This window comes from Nyctereutes procyonoides, unplaced genomic scaffold, assembly GCF_905146905.1.
Source record: "Nyctereutes procyonoides isolate TBG_1078 unplaced genomic scaffold, NYPRO_anot_genome, whole genome shotgun sequence".
NCBI lineage: Eukaryota > Metazoa > Chordata > Mammalia > Carnivora > Canidae > Nyctereutes > Nyctereutes procyonoides.
The window spans coordinates 45,245,363-45,269,211 of NW_026575142.1; the positions used below are offsets into that span (position 1 = coordinate 45,245,363).

A 23,849-nucleotide genomic window follows, 5' to 3' on the forward strand; every position below is an offset into this window, starting at 1 on the left:
GATCCTGGGACTCCAGGATCGCGCCCTGGGCCAAAGGCAGGTGCTAAACCACTGAGCCACCCAGGGATCCATCCCCACATCATTTTTTTTCTAATCCCGAATTAGGTGACACTACATATGTAAAAACAGATTGAGAGAGACTAAGTAAATTCTGAGGTTGGATAGCTGATAAATGATGGAGATGGAAATCAAACTCATGTATGCCTAATTCCAATCTTTTTGTTCTTTTTGGTATTCCATATTTGTATGTCTGATTACAGGCTTTTAGAGTTAATGTAATTCTTTGATGTGCAGTCTACACCCAAAGTGGGGCTTGGACTCACAACCCTGGGATCAGAAGTTGTATGCCCTACTGATCAAGCCAGCGAGGCACCCCTGATGTAATGTTTAATTGGATATTGACATGCTTTTGATAATGTTTTTGTTTTTTTTTTTGCAGGGATTTATCAAAGATGTTCATGAAGACTCCCTCACAGTTGTTTTTGAGAACAAGTATGTCATTTTTTATCGATAGAGATCTTAATTTTAAAGATTGATTGTGTAAATTCATGTTTGCTTTTGGGTGTTCCTATTGCCAGTGGAAAATGATTTTGCTTTTGGGTAGAGGTCTTTGGTTGTTAGATCATCTCTTCATTTCAGGTAGTCCTTGTTTTGATAACTTTTCACCTGTTTTTCTCCGCACAATATACTGTCACTTTTTTCATCTTCTTTCTTTGCTTCCTTCCTTTTGCCAAAACATGTGTAAACATGAATTAGTTTTTTTTTTTTTTGCAGAAGTAGATGGCACAAATGGGATTATACTATGCTTAATTCTTAAAATGCCAGAATGATGAAATGATATAGGTCTTCCAAATGGCTGCTAGTAGTCAGAATATGTATTGGGGCCGCCTTTAATTTAAACTTGATATTAGGAATAGTATGAGTTTTACAGTTGTTGTAGGGTCTAGGTCTTGTTTTAAAAATGTGAAAGACCGTACGTATATTGGGTTTGGTTTGGAAGAGTTATAAAGGAGCACTGTATAATTGAAGGTCAGAAAAGAAGTCTTCAGCTTTCACTTTTAAGCTGCTTCTGGAACGACCTGAAAAGATAACTGCCCAGCAGCTGTTTCATGTAGAAACAAGTGTTGGGATGATTCCTGTCTTTGAGCAACTGCCATTTAGATAGTAATGGTGAAACGAAAGCACCCACGAATCTTGTCTCCTGATGTTTTGCCCAGCATTTGCAGTTGGAAGCTATAGGAATTTATGTGCATTTTTATGTGCTATATAACTCCCAGGCATATGAATGACCTATTAGAACTTAGAGTAGAGAAGAATTTTTAACTTTATCAATCCAGTTTATACAATATGACACAAAAAAGGTTAAGCAACAGCCAAATTTGTTTTAATATGGTCATAATTGCTTCAAACATGAAAGTCAGCTTTTCCCAAGTTTTAATATTAATATGTGTATCCATTGCAGAAAAGTAAATTCTTTGTAAGAAAATTAAATATTGTAGTTCAGTTATGCAAAATAACTGATTTTCTGCATTTCTGTGGACATATACACAAAGAACGCAGTTAACATTTTATAAGCTCTGAAATTCTGTTTCTTTGATAGGTCATAAGATTGTAAAATGGTTTGAAATAAGTTGGTTGCACAATTCTTTATTGATAATGTAGATGTGACATTATGTACTTAGCCTATTTCATTTTTAGAAAAATGTACCATTTCCTTAGGATGAGTAATTTGGATGGTAATACATAATTATGGTTGATGTTAATTTATAAACTTCATCAAGAGTCATGCAAAACGTTTTACCTCAACAAATTAATGACTTGGAAAAATATATACTACGAATGAAGCTTTTAATTAGGGAAAGCTAAATGATTAACTCAAAAAATACGCACCACTAAGCATAGACTGTATAGCTTTCATATAGAGGCTTTTACAATAGTTATTTCAAAATTATGAATTCCTTTTCTCATCTTTCAGCTGGCAGCCAGAACGCCAGGTTCCATTTAATGAAGTTAGATTACCACCACCACCTGACATAAAAAAAGAAATTAGTGAAGGAGATGAAGTAGAGGTATGTATTTTAAGCTTATTTTCTTGTGTGCCCCCCCCTTTTAAATAAGTATTCTTGTAGGAAAATCTGTTTAGCTAATAGAGAATAAATCTAATTCCTTTTCTCGAGTCTGTTATTGGCTGTGTAATATGGCAGGGCTTGAGTTTTTGAGTCAGAGCTAGGATTCGTGTCTCAGCTTTATACCATTTTTAGCTTTGTGGCCTTAGTCAAGTGTCTTTGCCACTAAAATGAACATAATTTGGGAGTTAAGAATGATAGTATAGTACTGAATTGTTTTGTATAAAATCTGGCACAGAGCGCTCTGTAGTGTTAATTGCTGTTTTCCTTTTTGCTAATTTAAAATTTTTTGTGTTTTTTTCTTAGTATATCTATAGCATATTAATACCTTTATTATGGCAGTTATTAATATAGTTGATATGTAAAACTGTGAAATGTTATAATTACCCTACTGTCTTGTTGAATAGTTTAGGAATGTCCAGAAAATTTAAAAAGTACAGAAAAACAAAAAGGACTAAACAGGAATTACTGCTGAGAGGAAGAAAAAACACTGTTCTCCATTTTTGTCATTCCCAGGCTCTCCCTTCCCTATTTTTAAAAATAAAAGTGGGATCATATGCTGCCACTTCTTTGTATATTGATTTTTTTCATGCTTACTAGAGTATGGATGTCTATTTTCAATATGTTAACGTTAAATATTCCTGATGTTATGTGAAATGTGGAAATAATTATTAGAGGTGTGAGTTTGTTGGAGATAGAAAATTTGATTTGTAGTTTTTAAGAGATGATGTAATTCTTTCAAGGTGCTCTACTAGACTAAATATATTTCTCACAGGGAGTTGATTTGATAATATTGGAAGATACTTCAAATCTCATTTGTACTTAGCTTATGTAGGGTAGTGTTAAGGGAACTGGAGGTATAGGAGAACCGATAACAGATGAAATATCTAAATATTTTTATAAGCACTTACCAGTACATCCTCTGTGCCAGGTAATGTTCTGAGCACTTTGCACATGAATTCAGTTATCTGCCTTTTTTATATTTTGTAATTTTTATGGTAAATTTTGAATTCCCATTAATTGTAGATGTTACATGCTAGGAACCAAAGAATTGTGGCATTTTTAATCCCTGGCAGCCTGAACTACTTTCCATTCTAAAATTTGGCCTAGATTTTATTTACTTGCTCTAAGTTCACTGGCCACTCTTTGGCTTTTGCTAAATCAAAACATATTATAACTTGTATCAGGATACCATGAGCCTCACTCCCTAACGGTATATATAGCCTTCACTTTTTTCTTTCGTAGTTCAATTCCACCAAAAGTGGGAACTAACAGCTTTTTTCCTAAGGAGACCTGTAACTGTAGCTTAGGTGTGGTGTGTATTTGTGTCTTTGGATGGTATGGGAAGACAAAGGGAAACAAAGTGGCCAGTGCTGAAAATTAAGTGTGAAATACATTACTAGTGGGTACTATGAACTGTAGTGGTGATGCTGCTGATCGCTACTGTGCTTGTTCACTTGGACTTTTAGACTCCAGGGAAAATGGTTTTCTCAATATTGTATCCTTCTCTAATCCCCATCTTTTGTAGGGATGGATAAAAGGTATGATTTGTTTTCATTTTTCAAAATTTATTTCTAATTTTAGAAGTTTTTTTCTTTTGGAATTCTGGTGATGAGTCAGGTCAAGCAAGAAATGACTTCATTTTGGAAATGTTCTAGAATTAGAAATGTGTGGTGGTCAATTCTGAGACTAGTGCTTTTCATACTTTTTATTTATTTTATTTTTTTAAAGTTTTTATTCATTTATTCATGAGAGAGAGAGAGAGGCAGAGACACAGGCAGAGGGAGAAGCAGGCTCCATGCAAGGAGCCCAATGTGGGACTTGATCCCGGGACTCCAGGATCATGCCCTGGGTGGAAGGCAGATGCTCAACCGCGGAGCCACCCAGGCATCCCTTTTCATACTTTTTAAATTGTTGTTTACATATTCAAGGATAGTATAAAGGCTCAGATTAAAGTAAAAACTTGATGGTATGCTCATGATGGTGTTTTGTTGTGCTTTTTGCGTGTCTTAGACTAAGAAGTTCCTGTCCAGTTTCTGGACCATCTTTTTGGCCTGCCTCCCCAGCTGTGTACAAAATATTGATGTAAGAGATGGCATGATTTGAAAATTGATGATTGCAGAGTATCTTATTTCACATTGTGTTTTATGGTTCAGTCTTAGTGAAATTTGCTCCTTAAATTGTAAGAATCATTATCTGAAAGTAAGATGATGTCACTTTTTTCCACTTCTGAAAAATTTGAAACTTCACATAAAGAAGTCTAAAATTGATCTTGCCACCCACTGATTTATTGGCTTTTCCTTTGTAGTTTTTCTTTTTTTTTGGCCACCGTTAGTTTTAGGAACCTGTTTGTTTGATTTGGAATGTTTAGGAATTATGGTTGTTAGTGCTTTACATTTTGAACCAAAAAAATTCATGAAAATTCCTTACACCTTTTTCGAAATTTTTAAATTAAAAAAATTTTTATTTCTGGTGTAGTTAACATACAGTGTTACCTTAGTTTCTAGGGTACAATGTAGTGATTCAGTAGGTCCATGTATATTACTCAGTGCTCATCAAGATAAGTGTATCCAAAATCCCCTTCATCTCTTTTACCCATTCCCCCACCCCACTTCCCTATGATAACCATCTGATTATTCTCTATAGTTAGTTTTTCCTTTGTTTTATTCCTTAAATTTCACCTAGGAGTGAAATCATGTGGCATTTACCTTTCTCTGACTAGTTTATTTTGCTTAACATCACTCTCTAGCTCCATCCATGTCATTGCAAATGGCAAGATTTCATTCTTTTTGTGGCTGAATAATACTCGTGTGTGTGTGTGTGTGTGTGTGTGTGTGTGTGTGTGTTGTGTATACCACATCTTCTTTGTCCATTCTTCAGTCGGTACACACTTGGGCTTGTTTCCATAGTTTGGCTATTATAAATAATCCTGCAGTAAACAATAGGGGTGCGTATATATCCCTTTGAATTAGTGTTTTTGTATTCTTTGAGGAAATACAGAGTGGTGTGATTACTGGGTCTTAGGGTAGTTCTCTTTTAAATTTCCTCCCTCTTTAAATTCAAATAAAGTTTAATGTAAAAAAATGATACAGAATTATATTAAGTAAAAGTGAACTTTCCTTCTCAGTGTAGGTATGCTTGTGTGTGAACCCTAGCTTAAATCTCATTTACCACAGTGGTGTGTGTCTGTGTATCACAGAAATTGGGAATATGGTATATATTTGTGATTTAGATTTGCCTGATTTTGTTCTAACCACCTCATAATATTTTTTAATAGACGTATCATAATTAGAAGAAATTGAAATTATTGGCAGATTTACTATTGCCAAAAAAAAACAACAACAAAAAAAGAGAGTTAATGTCCTTATGGTAAACCATTTTCTGATACTGTGGAATCTAAATGGTTCACTTGCGAAATTGGAAGCCACGTATATTTAAATTTCTGATGGTGCCAAAATGTACCAATTTTACCCTCCAAAAATGTATTTGATTTAGTACTTCATACTTTTGGTAACATGTGAAGGTGTTTATATCCTCATAGATCGATTGGCTGGGTTATTATTAATCTATAAAGTTTCATAAACCTGATAGGAGGAAGCTGATGTCTTTTGAGTGTTTATTTCTTTGATCACTAGAGATACGGAGCATCTTTTATCTTATTTTTTGGGAGCATCTTTTAGTTTTTCAGCTATTAGCCATTTCTGTGAATTTTGTGGGGGTTTTTTGTCTATGCATATTTTAATGTAGGAAAGTTTTGGGCTTTGTGAATAGTTTTTTTTTTTTTTCTGTTATGCTTTCTCCCAGGCAATAAAAAAGTGTATTTAATGGCTTTACCCATGAAGAAGTAATATTTTATTCCAATTTGCTGAATTTTTTTTGGTGTGGCATCCAAGATACTCTTTTCAGTATTTCTGTAGCTTGTATCTTTTTTGTTTTAAGGAATATTCAGTTTTTTTTTTTTTGTTTTTTTTTTTTTAAGATTTACTTTAGACAGAGACTGTGCACATGTGAGCTCATGTTGGGGAGGGAGCAGAGGGAGAGGGGGAAAGAGAAAAATCTCAAACAGGACACCCCCAAGCAGAGTCTCTGATGATGGACTCATTCCCATGACCCTTAGATCATGACCTGAGCTGAAATCAAGAGCCAGACACCACTGACAGCCACCCCAGTGCCCCCAGGAGTATTTAGGTTTTTAATCTAATTTGATTCTTTTCTCTAGAGTTAAGTCATCAGCCGCTGTTCTGCCAGTTGCATACCATATAGCAGTAATAACAGCTTACTGCTTAATATAGCAGTAACATATATATATATATGTAACTTTTTTTTTTTAAATTTTAAGATTTTATTTATTTGAGAGAGAGAGTACACATGGGTGTGCACAAGAAGGAGGATAGTAAGCAGGGGACCTGACCCAGGGCTTGATCCTAGGACCCTGGGATCGTGACCTGAGCCAAAGGCAGGCTCTTAACTGGCTGAGGCACCCAAGGTACCCCCTAACTGGCTTTTAAAACAGATTATCTCCATTTGACATAACAGTCTCTTGAGGGCCTTTTTTAAACTCTTTGAATACTTTATGAAGCTTTCCAAGGTCATATAGCCTGAAGGTTGGGAAGCCGAGGAGCAGTTCCAGTTTTTGTCTTGAGTGTTATTTTCTCATATATTATGCTGTATTAACATGGTGTTGACAGTTTTTTGCCAGATTTAAAACTCTTGATCTTTTGCACCTCCAGGAATCCTTCCTCTTTTAAGAAGGGAAAGGTGACTTTGATTTGGCCATCAATAATGGATTTAGAACAAAAAAGATACAGGAGAGAGCTTTTTATTGAACTTTTCAGTCATTTATTTAAAATTCAGTCATGAGGGGTTCCTGGATGGCTCGGGTTGAGTGTCTGCCTTCGGCTCATGATGTGATCCTGGGGTCCTGTGATCCAGGTTCACTTCAGGCTCCCTGTGAGGAGCCTGCTTCTCCCTATGCCTCTGTCTCTGCTCTTCTCTCTTTGCCCTTCTCTCTCTGTCTCTCATGAATAAATAAAATATTTTTAAAAAGTTTTCAGGGATCCCTGGGTGGCGCAGCGGTTTAGCGCCTGCCTTTTGGCCCAGGGCACGATCCTGGAGACCCGGATCGAATCCCATGTCGGGCTCCCGGTGCATGGAGCCTGCTTCTCCCTCTGCCTATGTCTCTGCCTCTCTCTCTCTCTCTCTCTCTCTCTCTCTCTCTGTGACTATCATAAATAAATAAAAATTAAAAAAAAATAAAATAAAATGTTTTCAGTCATGAAAGTTTCATTCTTGTAGCTTAGGAATGGTTGAATATTGACAATTTGATTTGGTTTATCCTAAAATTTTACAATTTTAAAAATGTTTAGCTACTTGAGGTTTATCTTTCCAGTCAACTTGTGAGGCTTATGTGGAATTAATAGAACATAAATTAGTGTCATGGTCTAATGTCCTCAAGAAAACACCATATGATTTATAAGAGAAAGATGTATTTGAAAGGTTTAAAATTCAAAGCTTTATTTTTAAACTCTTAGTGGCATTTTTTTTTCTTAATGGCTTTTGCTTTGACTTTAAAAAGCAGCGTATGTTTTAAAATTTTTAACATTTTTATACAATTAAATTTTTTCAGTAGGTGATTATGGAACCTGGAAGTAATGGGGAAATGATTTCTTTAGATTTTCTTTTTTTAAAGATTTTATTTATTCATGAGAGACACAGGCAGAGGGAGAAGCAGGCTCCATGAAGAGAGCCTGATGTGGGACTTGATTCCGGAACTCCAAAATCTTGCCCTGAGCCAAAGGCAGGAGCTAAATTGCTGAGCCACCCAGGGGTCCCCTTCTTTAGATTTTGTTAAGCTGGATATATATTATAGTATCCTGGGATACGGGAAGTGCAGTAGCAAGTGTTTTTTCCCCAGTGATTTCACATGTGAAGTGTTTTGTCTTTTATTATAGATACCTGCTTTGTTTAGCAGATTAGCTTGACACTTAAGCCAGTATATAATTTTACAAGGTTTTTTAGGTTTTCCTCTTTATCATATTTGATTAAAAAACTTTTCTTTTTTAATTGTGATATTTTCTGATTGAGATAAGAGGCAAGTTTTTGTTCTTGGCATATGCCTTTTGTTTCATCTATTATGTGGATTGTTGGACATTATGTGTCTTTTTTTTTTTTTTAGATTTTATTTATTCATGAGAGAGAAAGAGGTACAGAGACACAGGCAGAGGGAGAAGCAGGCTCCATGCAGGGAGCCTGACATGGGACTCTATCCCGGGTCTCCAGGATCACGCCCTGGGCTGAAGGCGGTGCTAAACCGCTGTACCACCCTGGCTGCCCACATTATGTGTCTTTATATTTTAATTATAATGTTGGGATAGATGTTTTGAGAAATCAGGGTAATAATAATTTGGGATAAGATGCTCCTTTACCTTAAAGTTAAAAAAAAAAATTATCGGTTGGTGGGGGGGGGGCAACTGAGCCCATGTGAGTGGAGAGAAGAGGAGAGAGAGAATGAATCTGAAGTGGACCCCATTCTGACCATGGAGCCCAGTGCAGGGCTCAGTCTCACAATCTTGAGATCATGACCTGAGCTGAAATCAAGAGTCAGATGTTTATAACCCACTGGGCCACTCAGGTGTGCACCGTAAAAAATTTTAAATTCAGTATTTTTTAATACACGTAGCTTCCATTTTACCTTAAGAAAAGTCTCAAATTGATTCTTGCTACTCATCTGAAATTTACTTATCTGTAATTAGTCTTATAATGCCAAGCCTATTGTTAATCTTAGTGCTTGGGAGATTTGCATATGTTAAAGAAGTGGTAAACATTATTTCTTTTTTTTTTTTGTAAACATTATTTCTAAGACTTAAACCCATTTGTTAAAAGTATCAGCAAAGTATATAAATGAGAAAACACTGCTTTATAGGTAGATAAATCACATTAGTGTGTTCTAGATATTAAACTTGCTTTCCTGATGTACATTTTCCATTTCTTCATAATGCTTTATGATTGTAATGAGATGAAATAGTGGGTATAGAGGAACAGTACTCAATAAATGTATCTCATAGTTATAAAATCAGCTGTTATGATTAAGTGTTCAGTTTAATGGTTAATGTTACTTAGAAATTTTCTTTATAAGGAATTTGGTGAAAACTGGTAAAATTTCTTGATTTTTGGTGTTCATATTTGAACATATTTGTTGTGATTTTGAAAAGCATAGCTGAACATGATTTTTTTAAAAAAATTTAAATTTTATTTACTTATTTTTTAAAGATTTTATTTACTCATGAGAGACACAGAGAGAGGCAGAGACACAGGCAGAGGGAGGAGAACTGGGCTCCCTGCCCGATGTGGAATTCAGTCCCAGGACTCCTAGGATCACGCCCTGAGCCAAAGGCAGACGATGCTCCACCACTGAGCCACCCAGGCGTCCCCATATTGAACATTATTAACCTGAAAGGTTGATAACATTAGGATCCAGACTGGAGTTCCATTAAAGTAATAGTTTGGTTGTGTGCTATAATTTAGAGGCCATTTTTAATAAGGTTTGACTTAGAGTTATTTGGCAGAAAGAACCCTGAAGTAGAATTTTGGAATTTGATTCTTCATGTTCCATCCTCCACTCCATAAAATTGGACTTATTCAGCCTGAGTACTGTTTTGTTTTTAGGTCTCTCATGGGTACTTTCTGGTCTTTTTAAAAAGCTCTTCTTTGGATTTGTAGAAACTTAGAATGTTAAAATAATGAGGGCTATTGCTTGAGAGTGTGATTTGCTCCTTGGGAATAGTTTGGAAATTTAAAGTCTGAATAAAGAGTTTCTATGAGCTACTCCTACTTCAATGATGCAGTAATAAATATAGTAATCGACGTCTGGGACACAGTATACTAGGGCACAGTTTTAATGCTGGGTCATTAAAGTGATTTTTTATTGTGTGAGATAATACTGTTCATTTTGGAAAGAATGTGGTTGGGCCCACTACACTCAAGTGGAGCCACATTCAAAGTTTTTTTTTTTTTTTTTTTTTTTTTTTTTTTAGAGATTATTGCCTCTGTTTTTTAGGAGTTTTATGGTTTCAGGTCTCACAGGTCTTTAATCCATTTCAGTTACTTTTTTTTTTTAAGATTTTATTTATTTATTTATTCATGACACACACAGAGAGAAAGAGAGGCAGAGACACAGGCAGAGGGAGAAGCAGGCTCCATGCAGGAGCCTGACGTGGGACTCGATCCCGGGTCTCCAGGATCAGGCCCTGGGCTGAAGGCGGCGCTAAACCGCTGAGCTACCCGGGCTGCCCCACATTCAAAGTTTTTGATTCAAGTTCAGGAACTTGGATTTAGTTGACTTAATGAGAGTGGCTTTGTCTTTCAGGAGTAAAGTTAGTAGTGTAGCTTACGGAGGTAGAATAAGTATAAAATGGAATCTAGCATTGTAAGGTTCAATGAGAGCTGCTGCCTCAAGGCAGTCCAGAATGGTTTATTCTCTTTTTTGGTGGTAAGCTCACATAGGAAGCCACATTCCTTAGAAATTTGTGTTTTGGTGAAAATGGAATTAGAACAAAGGGATTTAGGTAATTTAAAGACTCTTTCCACCCCCCCAACCTTTTCAGGCACCTATTCACTAGGTTACCAAGAGATAACTCCAGTCCGTTTAGATGAACTGCCTTTCTGAAACAGTACTTGGAATGGGCACTTTCTCTCTTGTTCTGAGGGTTTTCTTTTAACCTGTGTCATACTTGGGAAAATGGTCATCATCACTTAACCACTTGGGTCCAGTAGCCATTTAAAAAAAATTTAAGTATGTTTACATGTAATTTTGCAGACGTTAATAAAAGGGTGCTGAAGATCAACATTAAGTATCTTAATGAGTATTTGGAAAATACAGGGGTGCCTTGGCACAGGTGGCACAATTAAGCATTTGACTCTTGGATTTTGCTCAGGTCTGGTCTCATGGTGGTGGAGATCAAGCCTGCCCTGTTGGGGCTCTCTGCTCAGAGCAGAGTCTACTTGAGCTTCTCTCTCCTCCCTCCACACCCCTTCCCCCCCACATTCCCATCTCTCTCTTTCTGGAATAAAATAAATCTTTAAAAAGACATGGCAAAAAGAACTTTTTATTCCATATTTTCCTGGTTTTGATAATGCATATACCTAAAATGAGTACAGGTCTCTAAAATATTACTTATTACACATAAGCTATTATGCCTAAACCCAGAATAAATTCATCTTACAAATACTGATACCAAATTTAAAACACATCCAGTAAGTTCTAGTTGATCATTTCATTCTGATTCATCTTATACTTGAATTATTATAATGCAGTACTTTAAGAATATTTTGGAACTAATTTTAGTGGCTTCTAATTTTATTGAACAGAGAGCATAATCATTCTTGTGCTTTAATTATATCATTTTCAAATTTAACCAATTGCATCGACTAATCCATTGAGTTTTTTGCATGTCTCCATCATTTGTTTCTTTCTAGTCATCTTTGCATACACAGCTGCCTTTGGCATTTGTCCACTTAGGAATTGTGTGAGGTACATTTTGGTGCACAATCATAAAAGATGAGAGGATATGGTCACATGTCCTTTTAGAAAAACAGAATGGTCCAGAGTCTTGTTGCAGGATTTTGTCCCAGTTTGAATGATTAACTGGGTGAGGATACTAAATTTCCTTTTTCTCTTCAGAAGTATATTGTTTGGGAATATTCATCATCTGGAGGCTTCATGGTGGGAGATTCTGCTTATAATTTCACATTCACCATTAGAATCTAGCGTGCTATTATCTGTCTCTTCATCAGTCCTGATTCCTCTGATAATTGTGAAAGCCCTTCCTCTGTGAATTTTGTCTTTGCAGTTATGGGTGGAAAATTAAAAATTCTGAATTCTTAACTGTTGAGTGAAAACCAAAAGCAGACTGCAAGAATGATGTCTCCAGTCTTTTTATTATTTCTTGAAAGACTATGCAGTAAAGAAACTACAGGATGATGCAGTAGTAACGCTATATTTCACTGTTGTGTTCTTCCAGGTGATACCATCATTCTTCTCTTTTCTAGCCATTTTTTGTAGCATAGTTGAGAATAATTGATGAATGATGATGAAATAGTAAAGTGTTTCAAGATACAGAAAAAAACAAGATCATTAGATTTCCTTGTAGGTTTATAAGAGGTTCCACTGGATACATAAAATAATTTGCAAGATAGGATGAATTTTGTTTTAATCTAAAAAAGAAGTAAAATTTACTGTTTTTTTTTGGAGACGTATAAGAAAAGATAAGAGTTACAAATAGATTTGGTCATAAAGAAATGCAAAGCTAAAATTGAGTCCAGTGGAGCCTGACTGTTATGTTGGTCTTCTTTCTGATTATGGTGCACAGTGAAGTTGATTATGAGCTTTTGGCTTGAATATCCAGTTACATTTCTAGTATTCCCCCACTTCCCAGATTATTCTCTGATCACTTCAGTGAAGGTTCCAGCATTCCAAAACTTTGCTTATTATCAGTAGTTGTTTGCATTTAACCAAAGATAAGTGTTAATGTATGTTGGTAGATTTCTTGTCTTCCTCTGCAGAGACCTCCTTCGGTCATATAATAAAGATTTTTATGGAGTTCCTCTTGGTTGTCTTTTCTTCCATCCCCCTAGTTTTCCACGTATTGAAAAATAGATCAAGATACTGTACCATAAGAAATAACTCTAATCCTTGAAAGGAAACTTTCTTAATGTGTTACTTTACAAAATACCTGATAATTATGAATACAGGGCATAGAAGATTTTTTTTCACAAAAGAGGTTTATTTATTTTTTAATTTTTATTTATTTATGATAGTCACAGAGAGAGAGAGAAACAGAGAGACAGACACAGGCAGAGGGAGAAGCAGGCTCCATGCACTGGGAGCCCAACATGGGATTCGATCCCGGGTCTCCAGGATCGCGCCCTGGGCCAAAGGCAGGCGCCAAACCCCTGCGCCACCCAGGGATCCCGGTTTATTTTTTTATTATTTTTTTTTAAAGATTTTTATTTATTCATTCGTAGAGATGCAGAGAGAGAGAGAGGCAGAGACACAGGCAGAGGGAGAAGCAAGCTCCATGCAGAGAGCCTGACATGGGACTCGATCTAGGGTCTCCAGGATCACGCCCCGGGCCGCAGGCGGCGCTAAACCGCTGCGCCACCGGGGCTGCCCCACAAAAGAGGTTTATAAGATACTTTTGTACCTTGCTAGATGTACTAAATGTGTATAATTTAAATTTATTGTTCAACAGAACAATTTTACTGCATTTGATGTAGTTTCGTCAGGAAGGAATCCTATCCTTGAAGGTTTTAAAATTGGATTTCTTACTTTTTGAAAACAGCTGTTTATTTTAGCATTCTAAAAATAGCATTATGAGATTTAAAATGTCTTTAATTAGTTTTAGCATATCCTTGTGTCTGATACTTGAATCATCAGAATAGTGCTTAAAGATGAATAGTATTGACAAATTGAAAGAACTCAGTTTTATACTATATTAAACTGCTTTGTGAGAAGCATTCTTTAATAATTTATGTTTGGAAACACTCATGAATTTGGAATTAGATTTCCAAGGAGCCAAATTGCCCAAAAAGGGTTGTTTTGTTTTTCAGTAGTAAAATTTAAACACATGTGACTCCCTAAATTATGTTTTAGTGCACTTTTAGTGCAGTGGCATTTTTGATTGTAGAGTTTAGTGGGATTTTGCATTTTTAATAAGTCATTATAATGTTGAAATATTTCAGAATAAATGGATAAAGGCCTTTTTTTTTTTTTCTCTTCTCAGGTATATTCAAGAGCAAATGACCAAGAACCATGTGGATGGTGGTTGGCTAAAGTTCGAATGATGAAAGGAGAAGTAAGTGATATTTACACTTGCTTTGTGACTAGTTTCCAAGGAAATACCTCAACTCTTGGTTTCTGTAAACATTACTTTAATTCTTAGTTTTATTTCAAAATATCTCCTTTGGAAATAGTTGACCATACATTTAAAAAACTCATTAGACCATTTAGTTTTATTTGTTTTCTGATTTTGGAAACATCTAAGCTTTTCTTCAGGGACGCACTTCAAGAATGTGAGGACCACCAAGGTTCATGCTTGTAAGAGCCTATAATCTAGTTTAGGCAAATCAGATTGATGTTACTAAGCTGTGCTTAGTATTTGTGCCACAAGGGGGTGGGTCTACTGGTTAAGCTGAGCAAGGCAATTAGAACTTCATTTAAGCTCATTATTTTTGTTCAGATGGGATTTTTAAAGTATTTTGATGTCTTTTAGTTTTATGTCATTGAATATGCTGCTTGTGATGCCACTTACAATGAAATAGTCACATTTGAACGACTTCGGCCTGTCAATCAAAATAAAACTGTCAAAAAAAATACCTTCTTTAAATGCACAGTGGATGTTCCTGAGGATTTGAGAGAGGCGTGAGTAATTTTGTTTACTATTGAATTGCCTTGTGAATTAAGAGGATTTTTTTAGTGCCACAAAAATCTTTTTTTCCCAAACATCCAATCAAAAACTTATGATAGAAAATCTTTTTAGTAAACAAAAGTTTTAATAGGTAGTGTCAAAATGAAATACTTCATTTGCATTATAATTGCCTTCTGAGTTTAATCTATTATTTAGGTCTTAAATATGAATTAATTTCTCCCTAGGTGTGCTAATGAGAATGCACATAAAGATTTTAAGAAAGCAGTAGGAGCATGCAGAATTTTTTACCATCCAGAAACCACACAGCTAATGATACTGGTAAGATAACTCCATATTTTAAAGTAGCCAATGGATATTTCACAGATTTTATTATAATTAAATATTTGAAAAGTTAAAAACTAACTTGGTATACAGTGAATTTATTAATTTATGGAAGAAATTTTTTAGAGCTATAAAATGTTAAATTTTTATCTTTCATGGAGTAAGGAAAAGGATCAATATGATATTCTTAACAATATGAAATTCTTAATGTATGGGAATCTAGATCCTTCCCTGCTCCCATCCCTCTCCCCCATCATAATTTAAATAGAACTAAATATGAGAATTCAGTAAAGGGGGGTAAATTACCTGTGGGAGGAGGAATGGTGGGTGAGGAGAGAAGTGTAGTAGATAAGAATCAAGGAAGACTTTATGTGGAAGGTCCTTGTTCGTATTACCTTAAAAAATGCGATTTTTGAGTGATTAATTTCTTTGTTCATAGTCTGCCAGCGAAGCAACTGTGAAGAGAGTAAATATTTTAAGTGACATGCATTTGCGAAGTATTCGTACGAAGTTGATGCTTATGTCCAGAAATGAAGAGGCCACTAAGCATTTAGAAGTAAGTGGGTTTATTCAAAAGGTTTTTTGTGTATCCTGTTTATTTTCATAAGTATATTATTTAAGTTCCCTGGCTCAAACTGCTTGATTGTTAGGTAAGCCAAGAAGTTGGGACCTATTTTGTGGCTAATAGGAGTCATTGTACCTTTAGAGTAATTATTTTTTTCTGTTACTTTCCCCCAAACGTAGCCTTCATTTGCTAAATACCTGTTGAGTTTTTTGTTAGGACTTAGATAGCAAGTGTCACAGAACTTAGAAATTCAGTGGGAATATCTAGTAGAACTGTATTACTACTTTTTCTTTACTCTTTCCTTCACCTTTTTTACTACCCTCTCAGCTGTCATTTATAACACATTTCCATTAGTAACTAGTTCACTATAATAACTAATGTAAGTGGAGAGGAGGGCATGTAGATGTAAGTTTTAAAAAAGAAGCCTGTTGTTGCTTTTCTATACCATCCTAAGTTACTCTGTTTTCTCCTATTCTTCATTGACGCACTGTTAGGAGACCCCTTCTCCCAATGCACCACATTCAGATCTTAGAGAAATTGAGGTATGTTTGTCTTTAGGACAAATTTCTAAATACCCCTACTAATTTAAAATTTCCAAACGAGGGATATGTGAGCGAGTTTTGAAAAATGAATCATCTGAATTGGAGAACTCCTTGCATCAGTAATTCTAGAAAATTGTTATAGAATTATTATTTTCTGTGATCATGATTAGATACACTTTATCAAACTTTTCCCCCTTCTATTTATATCCCAAATGAGTATCTTATATTTTTCTTTAGTTCTTTTTGTTTTTTTAAAAAATTATGGTAAAATGCAACATAAAATTTACTATCTTAAACCATTTTTAAGTGTGCATTTGAGTAGTGTTAAGACTATTCATGTTGTTAACCAATTTCCACAACTTTACATTTTGCAAAACTGAAACTATATCCATTAGACGATTTCCCATATCCCCTTCCCCCCACCTCAGGCAACCAGCATTCTACTTTCTGTTTCTATAAATCTGTCTACTTGTAGAAACCTCATGTAGGTGGGATCATACAGTATTAGTTTTGTTGTTGTTGTTCCCAACTTATTTTAACTAAGTTCATTGTCTTCAATCCACATTGTAGCCTGTGTCAGAGTTTCCTTTTGAAGGCTGAATAATTTTGTATGCTTATATCTCATTTTGTTTATCTGTTCAGTCAGGGCACATTTGGTTTGCTGCTTCTTCCTGATTACTATGAATACCACAAACGTGGGTATATAAAAAAATATTTTGGTCTTTTTGTAATATAGATTCTAATATACCTCTTTTACTAGTGCACAAAGCAACTTGCAGCAGCTTTTCATGAGGAATTTGTTGTGAGAGAAGATTTAATGGGCCTGGCAATTGGAACACATGGTAGTAACATACAGCAAGCTAGGAAGGTTCCTGGAGTTACAGCTATTGAGCTAGATGAAGATACTGGAACATTTAGAATCTATGGAGAGGTAAGCTAATTATTTGTCCCTCAACATAGTAACATTTTTAAAAAAATTTTTTTTCTTCGGTTATTTTATTTTATTTTATTTTATTTTATTTTATTTTATTTTATTTTATTTTATTTTAACTATTGTTTGACCATATTTTATTTGGAATTTTAATTTCCCAGTGAAATAGTTTAAAATCAGTCAACTGTAGTAATCATTACACACGTGTACAGATGGATTGAAAGTAATATTGTATTATGGACAATAAAAGGTTTACCTAGTAATGTGTACTGTTATCAGACGTTTAACCAGCTACTTCTGATTTTATTTTTTATTTTTAAATTTTTTTAAAAGATTTTATTTATTCATGAGAAAAGAGAGAGAGAGGCAGGCTCTATGCAGGGAGCTTGATGTGGGACTTGATCCTGGGACTCCAGAATCATGCCCTGAGCCAAAGGCAGGTGCTAAACCGTTGAGCCACCTAGGCATCCCCTGCTTTTGATTTTAACTCCATTTTATGTGCTTTACATATAATTCGCCTTTTTTTTTTTTTTTGGAGTGCTTACTGTGTGTGAGGCACTGTCAGTTGTAAATAGCATATAATGGAGCTTTTGAAGAACTTGAATTTAATGTTTTGTCATTGGTTAATTGTGACATTTGTGTGTACTAGAAATAATAATCTCAAAAATAATTCAGACTTTTCATTACGACCATCCTTTGCATTCGAATAAATGGATGAGTTTTGGGGGTGATAATTTCAAGTCTTTTTTTTTTTTTTTTTTTGGATTTTTATTTAGTAGCACGTGTGTGCACACAAGCGTAAGAGCACAAATGAGGAGGAGGGACAGATATGGAGAGGGAGAGTCGGACTCTGAGCAGGGAGCCCAGCGTGGGCTTGATCCAAGACCATGGGATCATGACCTGAGTGGAAGGCAGACACTTAACTGACTGAGGCACTAGGCACCTCTGAAGTCTTAACTATTCATACAAAGCTCTTCTCATGAAAAGCTGGGTCATATAGTGAATCTGACTAGAATTCTGTTTTTCATTTCTGAAACTTGAGACATGGCCAGTATACAGTAATTAAAAGGCTTTGGAGCCACACTGCCTGGATAGGAATTGTTTCTATCACTTGGAGTGAACTTGCTGAAAGTTACTTAACTTCCCTGCATAATTTTCCTCAATATAAAATGAGTAGTACTTACATTATAGTTGGAGAGGATTAAAAACATTTAAAAGATATTTGTGTTATATATGATGATGAGCCCACAGTACACTTTGTCATTACTAAAGAACAACCTGGGCACCTGGGTGGCTCAGGGGTTGAACGTCTGTCTGCCTTTGGCTCGGTGTTATCCTGGGGTCCAGGGATCAAGTCTCAGTCCAGCTCCCCATAGGGAGCCTGTGTCTCCTTCTGCCTATGTCTCTGCCTACACCCCCCCCACTTTCATGAATAAATAAATAAAATCTTAAAAAAACCAAAACAGTAAAAGTGGAAGGTAACTTCCTGAGAACTACCGATTCCCTTTAGAAAGGCTCCCTTCTCCAATCTTCTAGTCTTTTTAAATTATACCCATTAGAAGTTAGGACTTTCAATGATTTTATCAATAAGTACTTCTTAAAAAATATGCATCTCCACAAAACCCGCTTTTTAAAATTATGTTGAGAATGAAAAAATAGTGCAGATGGTATAGACAATATGAATAATTTGTATTTAACATTCATCTAGAGAAATTTAACACTGAAGTACGGACCAAATATTTTAAGGATTGGGTTAAAGTTTGGCTACTGTAAGTAAGCTAAACTCTTTGCTGTTTTCATAGGAACTTAAAAGGGCTTATGGTTTTTCCTCCCTTTCCCTTAGAGATGTTCTCATAGTCTGTTTTTTTTTTCCTTAATGCTTTAATAATTTTTTTTAAAGTACTTCATGAATTACTTGACCTGAAATGTCACTTTAGTGGGCTGAGCAAAATCTTATACCAGAGCATAATTCAGAATTTTTCATTTTTTGTGTTTTTGTTTTGGATTAGGATTTTATTTTATGTTTATTGTTCCTGCAGAGTGCTGATGCTGTAAAAAAGGCTAGAGGTTTCTTGGAATTCGTGGAGGATTTTATTCAGGTTCCTAGGAATCTTGTTGGTAGGTATTCTACTAAATGTTAATTAAGTTAAATGTTATTAATTCTCTATGGTAATTTAATTGAAATTTAATTTTGTTTGATGTATTTTATTTGTAGTTATATGGAGTATTTGATAGTTGTTTTCATTTTTTAGTAATGTAGTATATGACTTGTATCTCATTATTATCATATTAAAAAGTAATTTTCTTCTGTACAGGTTGACTCACTAATAAGACCATGATTTTAATAAGTGTGTCACTACATTTTTTTAAAAGCCATCTGACCACTTAGGCTTGCTCTACTTATACTCCATTCACTTAATATCTTTTTATCTCTCATATATGTCCATCAAAATTGTCATAGTATTTTTTGGGAAGGTGTTTGTGATATTTATTTTTTGTGCAAAAGAGAAAGTAAGTGGACTAACAATAGGGAAATAAACTTCTACACAGTAGGTCTTGAATAAATAATACTTGGTTGTTGCAAAGGCATAGAATATGATAAGAAGTCACAGGCAGGAGAGAAGGATGGTGATGATGATAGGGGAAGTTTCATTATTAAGTATCTGACACCATTAATGGAAATTATTAACCCATGGGTTGTAAGTTAAGTGACAGAGTTTTGAGTTTTAAGCTGTAGTTAAAGGAGCTTTTATAGCTTGGGATGAGTTAATAGCTTTGTTATTAATACCCTCTACACCTGTGTGTTATCCTTTTAAATGCTGTTTGAGATAAATGGGAAAATTTTGGTCATGTATTAATACTCCGTAATTATCTTAAACATTTATTATAAAAGTAAGCATTAACATAAAGCAGCAGAGACATTTCCTAGGAGGGGCTTGAGTTTTTGTCCACTATTAGTTTCTTGACCTTACTGAAACCAGAGTCCTTTGGACTCTATTTGTACATAATTACACTTGTTTTGCCTTTAGGGAATGATTTTCTGTTTTAGGTGTTCTATTTGTCAAATCTTATTTTTTTTAAAAAAAATTTTTAGCTGTAGGTAAAATGCCCCAAATTTCCACTGTAAAAAGATGTTTGTTTTGACCAGTAACAAGTTTGTATACTCTGGGACAGTTAATCTACAGCACAAGAGCTTGGACAGTTTTCTTGTTTTTTTTACTATTAGTTTGCTTCTTACCTTTACCCAAGCTTTTGAATAGGTATGACATACTACCAAATAAGTAAGCTCCATTTTATTTGTTCTTGTTCACTGTAGATTGAACTGCTGGTGTGATGAGTTGAGATGTTGAATAAGCTTGAAGAAGCTTTATATAATTCTAACAGACATTAAGATACAAAGTATTATCAAACGTTTATCACTGTCCAGTGAAATTACTTTTGACAAGCTGCTTTGGAAAATGAATCCCCTATTTTCTTTAAATCACAATTATTGATACTTATTAGGAGTTAACATTGTGCTTGCTGCTTTATAGAACATAATTTAACTTAGGTTTTTTTACTTGTAAAAATGATTTGGAGATGAAGGTGTGCAAGGAAATTAGAGTTCTTTTCAACCTGATTCTATAGAATATAGAGTTGTTATTACAGAATTTGTGGTTGTGTTAAATTTGAGTAAAAATTCCTGATACTTCAGAAATAAGGAAATTGGAATTATTTGTAGTTCTCTGGTTTTTCTCTTTATTCATTTATCTGTGCAGTGATGTGAGTACCGATCCTGTCTATTTTTTCCTCTACTCTCTTGGTTTGCTTTGGTGATTTGGGTTATTTGGGACCCTTTAGAAAATACACATTAGTATAACCATTGTATACATTGGTGAAATACTCTGAGGTAGTGTGAAGATTTCTTGGTTGTTGTATATAATAATACTACATTTCCCTCCAAAATATTTTATGGGTGAAGCAGTCTTTTGAAAAATAGTACATTCTTAGTACAAGTGAAAAAGAAAGTGGACTGAGGAGTAAAAGGGAATGAGGACTACTTGGTGGGTAAGTTCAAGAGAATTCTCTTATATATTCAGGCTCTAAGAATTCTAGACCCTGACCATTTCCTCCCCTCCTAAGTCAAAATAAAAATATGTGAACATTGATTTAAAAATGAAACGTTTCACCTCCTGGAAGCCTTCCTTAATCACTTCTTTACTCTGTCCCTTCAGCATTTATGCTCAGTGCTCAATTTATACTACAGGTCTGCTTCAGTTTGTCAATATGCTTTGGAATTTAAACTTTGGAAATGATCAGTTAAAATATTGACGGTCTCTGGTGGGACTAAATAAAACATTCAGGTAGGTCCCTGCCACAGACCCCAGAAAGGTGATGAATGTACACTCACCACTGGTATAGTTAATAGAAGGAAGGGGCAAAGATTCTGGGGGAGGGATTATGATATATCAATCTGATTTTTGATTTTTCGAAAGATATTTGCTTATTTTTAGCAGGGTCAAGGATGGAGTTGCTGCTTGAGCTTCACTGTGTTAACAATGAAGGTTGCTTTTATATACTGCTGCTAGGGCTGCTCAGAGAAGACCTACCTACATCATGTGAATTCCCTGTCCTACTCTATTTTTCTTTTTACCTGTTCAATTGCTGCTTTTAAATTTAGGGTTATTAGTGGGGAAGGAGGTTTGAGAATAGGGTTAGAAAATCTTAAAAAATCTTATAATGGTGTGTTTGCTGTATTGACCCATTTACTCTTCCCTTATTTGTCAGTGGAAACTGACTTCTCAAGCATGCAATAGGAAAAACTTCCATTTTTAACCCCTTTCAACCAAAATTAACTTATTTTGGAAATAGATTACTTAAAAAAGAGTGATTTGGACTTAACTTTTATAAGGGATACATCTGTTTCATACAGGGAAGGTTACCTGAATATTTACTTCTGTTATCAGGTAACCTTATCCAGTATTGCTTTACTATTTTACAAATTTGCTATCTTTGTAAGAAGAGTAAGTTCCTAAGAGGGAGAGAATTTCCTTACCCCCCTTTTAGTTTCTCTTTTAGTTATTGGATACTCCGTAACTGCTGTTTGATACACGTTAAGTGTGGTAGAAGGTAAATTATTTGGATTTTATGTCAATATATAGTATTTCATACCTAGGAATATAGCATACTATATACATACTATATGTACTTGTATAGCTATGAAGTACTTGGTGAAAAATGTTAGGTGCAAACATTTCATTGAAGAGAGTATTCATTTTAAAAGTATCTTCAAGTTATAGATGTGTTTTGTTCGAATAGAAACTTGAATATGAAAGTAAGATTGAATTTAATATAAACAAATTGATATGATTAATGCCGAAATAAAGTGTTTCTTTTGCCTTTGTATGTCCATAGTTTTGGAATGGGTTGCATTGGTATTTTAAAATATTGAAATGATGTAGAGCACATTAAAAAATGTTTAGACTTGGAAAATGTCTTACGTGTGAGCAGCGTGTCAATCTTAGTTAATAATAACCTTAGGCATTCTGAAGAGAAGGAAGTTTGAGGCAAAGATAAAATTCCTGTAGTGTTCAGGGTGAATATATTGAGTAAAAAAATGGAGTTTTGCTTGGTTTTTTAAATTTGATAGCAAGTCAAATTACTTGGGCTGGTGTTGGAAGAATAGCAGTATTGGTTTTAACTTATTGTTACATTTTTTTTCTCTTATTAAAGGAAAAGTAATTGGAAAAAATGGCAAAGTTATTCAGGAAATAGTGGACAAATCTGGTGTGGTTCGGGTGAGGATTGAAGGAGACAATGAAAATAAACTACCTAGAGAAGATGTAAGTATTTAACATGTAATTTTTTTTAATCTTTTTTTTTAATTTTTATTTATTTATTCATGAGAGAGAGAGAGAGAGAGAGAGAGAGAGAGAGAGAGAGAGAGAGAGAGGCAGAGACACAGGCAGAGGAAGAAGCAGGCTTCATGCAGGGAGCCTGACATGGGACTCGATCCCCGGTCTCCAGGATCACACCCTGGGCTGAAGGCAGCGCTAAACTGCTGAGCCACCAGGGTTGCCCCTTTAACATGTAATTTAATTTGCCTTTTTCTTTGTTTTTTAAAACCATGTTTTGTTCTTGCCTGACTTACGATATTATTTTATATATTAGAAATCGGGATCCCTGGGTGGCGCAGCGGTTTAGCGTCTGCTTTTGGCCCAGGGCGCCATCCTGGAGCCCCGGGAACGAGTCCCACATCGGGCTCCCGGTGCATGGAGCCTGCTTCTCCCTCTGCCTGTGTCTCTGCCCCCCCCCCCCCTCTCTGACTATCATAAATAAATAAAAAATTTAAAAAATGTATATTTTAGAAATCATTTTGGTGAGTTGTATTTAGTAAACTACTTAGGGTCTGATGCAGTGGAGTTTTTTTCTTTTTTTCTTATTTTTTTTAAAGATTTTATTTATTCATGAGAGACACAGATTGGCAGAGAGACACAGGCAGAGGGAGAAGCAGGCTTCATGCAGGGAGCCCGATGTGGGACTCGATCCCGGGACTCTAGGATCACTCCCTAAGCTGAAGGCAAACACTCAACCCCTTAGCCATCCGGGCATCCCGATTTCCTTCCTTCCTTCCTTCCTTCCTTCCTTCCTTCCTTCCTTCCTCCCTCCCTCCCCTCCCTCCCTCCCTCCCTCCCTCCCTCCCTCCCTCCCTCCCTCCCTCCCTCCCTCCCTTTTTTAAATTTTTATTTATTTATGATAGTCACACACAGAGAGAGGCAGAGACACAGGCGGAGGGAGAAGCAGGCTCCATGCACCGGGAGCCCGACGTGGGGTTCGATCCCGGGTCTCCAGGATCGCGCACTGGGCCAAAGGCAGGCGCCAAACCGTTGCACCACCCAGGAATCCCTTCTTTTTTTAAATTTTGTTCCTCACAATATTGCTTTACATGCTTAGAAACAA

At 35.4% G+C, this 23,849-nt stretch overlaps 1 protein-coding gene across 5 annotated transcripts in view; it reads left to right on the forward strand.

Annotated features, from left to right (window-relative positions):
- The window catches only part of FXR1 (FMR1 autosomal homolog 1), a 64,887-nt gene that overhangs the window by 22,309 nt on the left and 18,729 nt on the right, over nt 1-23,849 (forward strand). For all 5 annotated transcript variants that reach the window (XM_055308103.1, XM_055308104.1, XM_055308105.1 and 2 more), the window contains exons 2-10: nt 440-492; nt 1,976-2,069; nt 13,907-13,978; nt 14,396-14,544; nt 14,776-14,869; nt 15,312-15,428; nt 16,740-16,910; nt 18,950-19,028; nt 22,623-22,732. In XM_055308103.1, the coding sequence (XP_055164078.1) occupies nt 440-492; nt 1,976-2,069; nt 13,907-13,978; nt 14,396-14,544; nt 14,776-14,869; nt 15,312-15,428; nt 16,740-16,910; nt 18,950-19,028; nt 22,623-22,732 (939 nt within the window). The remainder of the gene's footprint in view (nt 1-439; nt 493-1,975; nt 2,070-13,906; nt 13,979-14,395; nt 14,545-14,775; nt 14,870-15,311; nt 15,429-16,739; nt 16,911-18,949; nt 19,029-22,622; nt 22,733-23,849) is intronic.